Source organism: Coffea eugenioides, chromosome 4 (assembly GCF_003713205.1).
Source record: "Coffea eugenioides isolate CCC68of chromosome 4, Ceug_1.0, whole genome shotgun sequence".
In the NCBI taxonomy this organism is placed as follows: Eukaryota; Viridiplantae; Streptophyta; class Magnoliopsida; order Gentianales; family Rubiaceae; genus Coffea; species Coffea eugenioides.
The window spans coordinates 18297959-18305159 of NC_040038.1; the positions used below are offsets into that span (position 1 = coordinate 18297959).

Genomic DNA, 7201 nt, shown 5'->3' on the forward strand with positions numbered 1-7201 from the left:
TTGCAATTGTACTCGCGCTAGCACCCGACTAGGGTAGATTGTATTTGGGTTGTAAACACTTTAACGTATTTGGGCGTGTATAAGTCTTGTAAATGGATTTGAGCATCAATATATATGTTAAGTTTGAAATTGTTGTTTCATTTCTTTTCTATGGTCGTGATATCTTTTCTCGAGTTAAGCGTGAGTGAGTCCTGGCGAGAGATGGGCGGGCGGTGCGCTAAATCCTAGGGTACGCCCTAGGGGGAGATGGGGTCGTCACAAATCCAGTTGTTCATGGCTTGGCTAATTCCACGGTGTGGACTCCTCATTCCACACATCATCCAAGACCAGGAGATACTTTTTACCATTCAATAATTGCTTAAGCTGCTTCACTTTGGCTTCCCTACTCTCAACATCAAGCCCTTTGAGTTGTAATGATTCTAGAATCAAACCAAAAGCCTATTTACATTGAAGTCCTCTGACACACATACCCATATTCTACTTTCAAAATGCTTTTCAATCCTTGGATCGTTGAAAACTTTTCGAGCCAATGTGGTCTTCCTAATCCCGCCCATGCATACTATGGGAAGAACAAAGATAGTTAAGATAGTTTCATTATTCCTCGTGGCAATCAATTGTGTTATTATTGCTGAAACATCATCATCTTTTCCAACAAAACTCGTATCAACAGTAACAGAGTCAGTTTCTCTATTCTTCATAAGTCCCCCTCCACTAGGAGGAGAAAGAGCGGGTGCATCTCTGGCTCCAGTTTGTGACAGGAGGCTAAAGTTCCTTGCTCCTTCATTGATTCTTTTCAAATTGATATTGATTTGCTGAATTTTTTTGGCCATTTTGTAATAAAATGCAATGGGATTGGAGAGTGAGAAGAAGAAGCATACCTTCCTCTTCAACTGGTGAATTTCAACTTAGCGTCGAATCATTTCATAGTTGAAGTCATCCAGCAAATTTTCAGCATCAAAAGCCACATGTTCAAGCTTCTCCAACCAAAGCTTTATGGACTCTTCAGTCACCTGTTTTTTCTCTACATCATGAAGGACAGCTTGGATCAGAGTCAAAGTTTGCTTCAGATACCCCAAATCTTTTGTAAAGCCAACAAACTGGCCAACTTGTTGAGAAGCCGGGTTTATTGCCTTCTCCACTAGAACTTGTACCATGGAAGCAAGTAGTGCATCCGCCATCAGGTTTATAATTGAGAGTAATAGAGGCTTTGATATTTTTGAGATTGTGGGATTAAGCAATTTGTTACTTTCAAGGTGAGAAAGAGTTGTATAAACGAGTAGATGAAATGAGAAGTACACAAATTAGTGGTGGTTTTATGGCCTTCTCTTCGTAATTAGAATGAAGTTCAATTTTTTTAATATTCTTTTCCTCTGGGGAAAGAATGGTGCAAGTAAGGGATAACAAAAGCAGTATCCAAAGATTCCAAATAAACAACATGTAATAGACAGCAAAGGCAATTATTCTTTGCTTTTCTTACTTTATTGTTTACTTTAGCTTTTGCTCGAAATAGGATGGTATCTATCCTAGTAGTGGCTTGAGATTAATCACTCACGTAGATGATAGACAGTAATGCTGCAAATCCAAATTGATGACAGTAATACTGCATTCCAAATAGCCTTTCACTGCTAGTTTTGCAGCACAATGCAAACAAAAGTTAAAAAAAGGGTAAATTATCTTTTACCCCTATGTGGTTTGGGGCTTTACCACACGAGCCCCTTATAGTTTGAAAACCTATATATAACCCCTTCATGGTTTGGGTTAAAATGTCACAGTTAGTTTTTCCATTAAAACTAACGGCCAATAGTAAAAAGTTAAAATCCAACGAATAAATTGACAAATTCGTCCTTTCATTTCTTTTTTTCTTTTCTTTCTCTCTCTCTCTTTTGGGAAGATAAAAGATGATTTTGAAAACCCACACTTTAGCCTACAAATTCTTAATTTTCTTCAAATACAAAAGAGATGGAAAGGAAATAAAAATAAATAAATAAGAAACAAAAAAGATAGAAGGGAAATATAAAAAAAATAAATAAGAAACAAAAAAAATACCAAATCTTTTTTTTCACTACAAATATCATTATAGGTTTTTAAACTAAATCGTTAATGGTATTTTCCATTTCTTATTTATATATTTTTATTTCAATTTCTTCTTTTTTATGCTTAGAGGAAAAAAAGGAAGTAATGAAATGATAAATTTATCAATTTATTTGTTTGATTTTGACATTTTACTTTGACCATTAGTTTTAACGGAAAAACTAATAGTGACTCTTTAACCCAAACCATGAGAAGGTCATATATAAGTTTTTAAATTATAGGGGGGTGATGTGATAAAGCACCAAATCACAAGAGGTAAAAGGTAATTTATCCAAAAAAAACTTCTCTCTATCCCTAAGCATATTCATTTTTAAATTATTATTTAGCTTTTCTATGAATTTTGGATATATGACAATATATTTTGTCACGTAAGTAGTAAAAAAATTCATTATAAATCAAGATATAATATGAAATAGATGGTAATTCTTAGGAGTGCAATTGAATCGAGTCGAACTCGAGTAGTACACTAATCAACCTCGATTCAAGTTAAAAAACTTGGACTCGCTTTTTTTTTAGCATTACTCTAGCTCGAGCTCATGCTCGTAGAGGTTAATCAAATCTAATCGAGTTTAAAAATATAAATTTATATTTATATAATTTTAAACAAGGGACAAAATAGACATTTCATACTAATCAATAAAAAAATTATATATACATATGTACATATAGATGAATTTTCAAGTTCACATATTAAGCTTGAACTTGATTCGTCAAGTAACTCGAGTTGTTTGAACTCGAGCTAGAGTTTTGATTGAACAATCTCACGAACTATTCGACTAAGATCGACTCATTTGTATCCCTGGTACTACGAGGGGGAAGTGCCTGCAAATCGCGCCGGTGTTTGGTGCCCGTGGTTAAAGAGAATTTTTTATTGGATAAATAATAGCACATTCTGAAAAGAAATAGCCATCAAATATGACAAAGCAAGTTTGGAATTCATTGTCTAGCTCTAAAGAACCTGGAGTTTGATACTTTATGTAAAATGTGTTTAACACTAGCACATAGTATGAGTATTTGTCCGTGCATCACACTTATGAAGTCCTAAAGGTCAGAAGAATAAAGTATGAAGAAATACCTAGGAATCTGGGACACCCACAAGAGTCCCCTTCTTTAATGAAAGCACGACAAATCCAACGAAACCCTTTGCTTTCCTATATGTTTCAACAGCTTAATAGTTCACTAAACAATTGAATTCTGCCATTCCTAACATATGTAGTTTATAGTATTTTTTTTTCCTTTTCCATGGCTCAACTAACAATAGCCTCCCAATCTATGAAATTAAGAAGAAATATAAAGAGCAAAACAAGTAGTTGTGGGGTGAGATTCTTGCCAGTTAGGTAGTAGTAAACTTTGTAGAACTATTAGATCCCAAGCCCATCATGGTTGCCCTCACCGTTCTTCCTGACTTTATCCAAGTTCATTTGCAAATCACTCCATCCTCTGATCCTTCTCTTCACCATGGCAACTGCTAAACATAGCAAGTCAAGTTCCATTAGAAACAAAAGAAAGTAGATGTGATCAAACAGAAACAAATAGTAATATAGAAGATTAAATGCTTAGGTTCAGTGGATTTTGAGCTTAGGTTAGGTGCATTCAAATGTTTCTACTATAGGCAATTTGAGACTCTGTAGCGGTGGTGTGGTGCCTTTATAAACCAAAAGGAACAAAATTAAGATACCCGCAAAGAGGAGAAGATTTATGAACAACCAGAGTCTCAAATTTAAAGATGTGAGCTGACACCGCCGCTACACACTAGAAGAACCACCCACATAAACAACAAAATTAAGGAACAAAACTCACCTCAAGCTGAACCACCACAAATAGCTGCGATTGAAGACCATTCTTGAATGCTGAGTATAAAGGCAGCAAAAAAGAAACCCAATCCCGGAAGCTAAAATGGGGAAAACTGAAGAATGTGAAAGAGGAGGCATTGGAACAACCATAACCGATGCTCAGATATTAATTCATCAACATACCCACGTTTATGGCAGTTAAATTGAGATATAAATGGTAGAGAAATGGGTTGTTTCCAACCTGAGCTTTAACATCTTTTGGAGTTGTGCAAGTGATCAGACATAAGTTATTTCAGACAAAGGAATATTCTCAAACATATATCTTTGTCTCAAAAGTCATACTTCAATTAAATGTGTCTGTAACACCATTTCAGTAATTACACCAACACATAAGCTTATATGAGTTGTACTCTATGCAAAAACAGTTGCAAAATAATTATACATTCCACAAATACCCAGTTGTCTTCATAAATCAAAGCTTTAAATGTATCAAAATGAGGACATTTCGGTAAATATGCCCAAACATATGCTGTCCTCAGTTGTACCAAAAGCTTTAGAAAAACTGCACAATATTTCACATTTCCAAAAAGCCCCTATCCATGTGATTGAAATCCAAAGCCCCTTTTGACCACAACTCATTCTTATATAGTATAAGGAATTCTTATTAAATTAAGTTTTGATCTTATGTTTATCGGCCAAGTAGGGACCATCATAGGTTTAATAACAAATTGAGGATTTCAACCCAATCTACATAATAAAGTGATTGTGCCAATGAGTTTAGAAAAATGTTACGGTATTACTGCCAATAATCTCTTGCATTAACCATCCCTACTGGCGGAGTCTTAAATCTATCAAAAACAGAAAATACTACTACCCATCAATTATTTGCCAGACAAGGCACTTAAGTTAATGAGTATTTGGGCAGTAATGGATGAAAAATGAATGGACTGTGAGGACCCAAAATTTTATTTTACTTACTTTTATTTTATTTTATTGACTTATTTAATTATTTATTTACCTGTTCACTTCAAATAATTTATTTCATTCATTTTAAATCCATTTACATGGAACAATGTCTCATTTATATTTTTAAAACATCTCGTTAGCGAATTTAATTTTGTTGCCATTCGTTTAACAAGAAATAGTGAATGCACATTTTTTGAGGTAAATTTGATCTGAGAGTACATTAATCTTGGAGAATTAAGAATGATTAATAGTAGACTAAGAAAAATTAATTGATGGATTAGATGTAAGTGAGTAAGTTAAACTCAATTAAGAGCACTAATTGCTCACTAATCGGTTGTTGATTTTTGTGCACCAAGACACCTTTATGTCAAATCCTTATTACATAACATCACATCACCACCTACCAACCAAAACTCTTCCTTCTTCCTCTTGCTCTTGGCCGAACCTCCCCTCCCTCATTTCCCCTCAAAAATTTCAGCTTTTGTCTTCCATTTTTGCTCCACAGAAGCTCTCCAAACTTTCTCCATCTCTTGGTCTTTTATACAAGCTTGGAAGAGGACTTGATCAAGAAAGAAACTTGGTGATTTAAGAGCTCAAATCCTAGTGTTTAGTCTTCATCTTGGCAGCAAGGTAATCATCCAAAGAAACCCTCAACGTTTCCTCTCTAATCTTAGTAGTAAGATAGTTTAGTTACTTTAGTTATTGGGTTGTTGATGGGTTCACAAGAACCTTGACATTAGGTAGTGGACTTAAGGTGACTTGATAGGTAGAGGCCTTGAGGATTTTGTGTGTTTAATTGCTTGTTTGGTACTTGCTTTGATGAGATATGATGTAGTTCTAGTTGGAAAGTTGAAAAAGAAAACTAGAGGATGAGAAATGCTTGTTGGCCGAAATTTGCTGGTTGTTCCTCTCTTGTTAATTTTGAAATTTTGATGTTATTCTGGTGTAATAATGCTTGATATATGTTGGTGGTTATGTGTATGAAATATCTCTAAAAAAGCTTTCCATTTGATTGTGTTAAAGTAAGGTTGAATTCTGGAAATTTTCTAATCAGGAAACCCCAACTAGTGTCCACGTTTTAGGTCATAACTTTCTGTCTGGGAGTTGAAATTGAGTACTGTTTCTGGCAATCAAAACTAGACCCCGAGAGCTTTTCGTCAGTATAAAATACACCTCCTAACTTGTTTCCTATGAGCCATAGTGAACCGGCAAAGATGACTGAATTTTCTCACTGCTTGCATCCGAGAAACAGTCCTAACTGCAGTTTGTAACTCAATTCTGCCTATCGTGCAAACTGAATTTTAAGACAATTCCTTCTAGTGAATTGTAACATTTTGAATCTAGTTTTCAATGCCACAAACCACACTAAATTTTGAGTTCTGTAACTCTAGTTATGATCAGATTTTAAAACTCTATAAAGTACGTCAGAACTGGAAATTTCGTAAACAGGTTCCAAAAATCAGTTTTCTTAGAACTGTTGTATCTTGGTGTAGAAAGGTCCGAATTGAGCTCTATTTGTTGTATTTGAAACTAGATTTGGAATTCTAATAGTGGTATAAATATCAAGGGCTGATTCCATTTCTACAAATTTTTTCGAATTTTCAAACTCCACTGAATTTGCAAGCCTGTTTTGCTCTATCTTGTCTAGAACAGTGACTTTGATCTAAAATTTGAATGAATTCAAATTGGAGTCTGAGAAAAGTGTCTCTAGAAAGTTTTAGTACTTTGAATCTATTTTCCAACGGTATAAAGTTTTCAATTCTTGGACATACGAAACTCAAGATACGATTTTTTCCAAGTAGTGTCACACTAAACTAGAAATTTTCTGTTTTCAAACAAATACTCCTTTTAAGCACTCTTAACCTTCCTTTGCGATTGTTGGACTGTATTAAGTTTAATTTTATGGTTGGATGCAAAGTCTTTTTGAACTTTAAACCCTCATTTTGAATCTTAGTTTCCAAGGGATTAATCCCCTTTTTATGATTCTTCTTGGTTGCATAGAACCCTTGGTTTATGGCACCTCATTTCCTACTTGAATTATGGACTATAACCCATATTCTTATTGCCTAGATTTCCATGAGTTTGAGCTCTAAAAAGGGAACGTTTTGGCTAGAGTAATTCTTAGTGAATTTCACTAGTTTTCTACTCAAAACTTGGAATCTTTAGCTTTAACATTTGCTATGAAAATGAGTGGAGTTTTGGATGAGTTTGACTCCATTAGTTTGAAAATATGAACGCTCTTTATATTTTAAAATTTGGACATGAGATTTGAAGTTTTGAGAGATGAAAACCATTTACCCTTTTCCTCGATTTTCGTGTTTAAAGTGAAAATGGTACTTTCTTTTGGAATT

The 7201-nt window shown here is 34.4% G+C and overlaps 1 protein-coding gene across 1 annotated transcript; it reads right to left on the reverse strand.

Moving 5' to 3' along the window:
* Positions 1 to 282: 282 nt before the first annotated feature.
* Positions 283 to 830, reverse strand: LOC113769172 (disease resistance protein RGA2-like). The gene is made up of 2 exons (XM_027313641.1): positions 482 to 830; positions 283 to 419 (listed from the first exon to the last, which is right to left on the reverse strand). The coding sequence occupies exons 1-2, from the start codon at positions 828 to 830 to the stop codon at positions 283 to 285; spliced, it is 486 nt and encodes a 161-aa protein (XP_027169442.1).
* Positions 831 to 7201: the final 6371 nt, after the last annotated feature.

Excerpts from the sequence above, each read along its gene's own strand:
- LOC113769172 (XM_027313641.1), bottom strand. The coding sequence starts at position 830 with ATGGCCAAAAAAATTCAGCAAATCAATATCAATTTGAAAAGAATCAAT. Across the intron at positions 420-481 it reads GATTGAAAAGCATTTTGAAA|AATCATTACAACTCAAAGGG; the intron begins GTAGAATATGGG and ends GTTTGATTCTAG.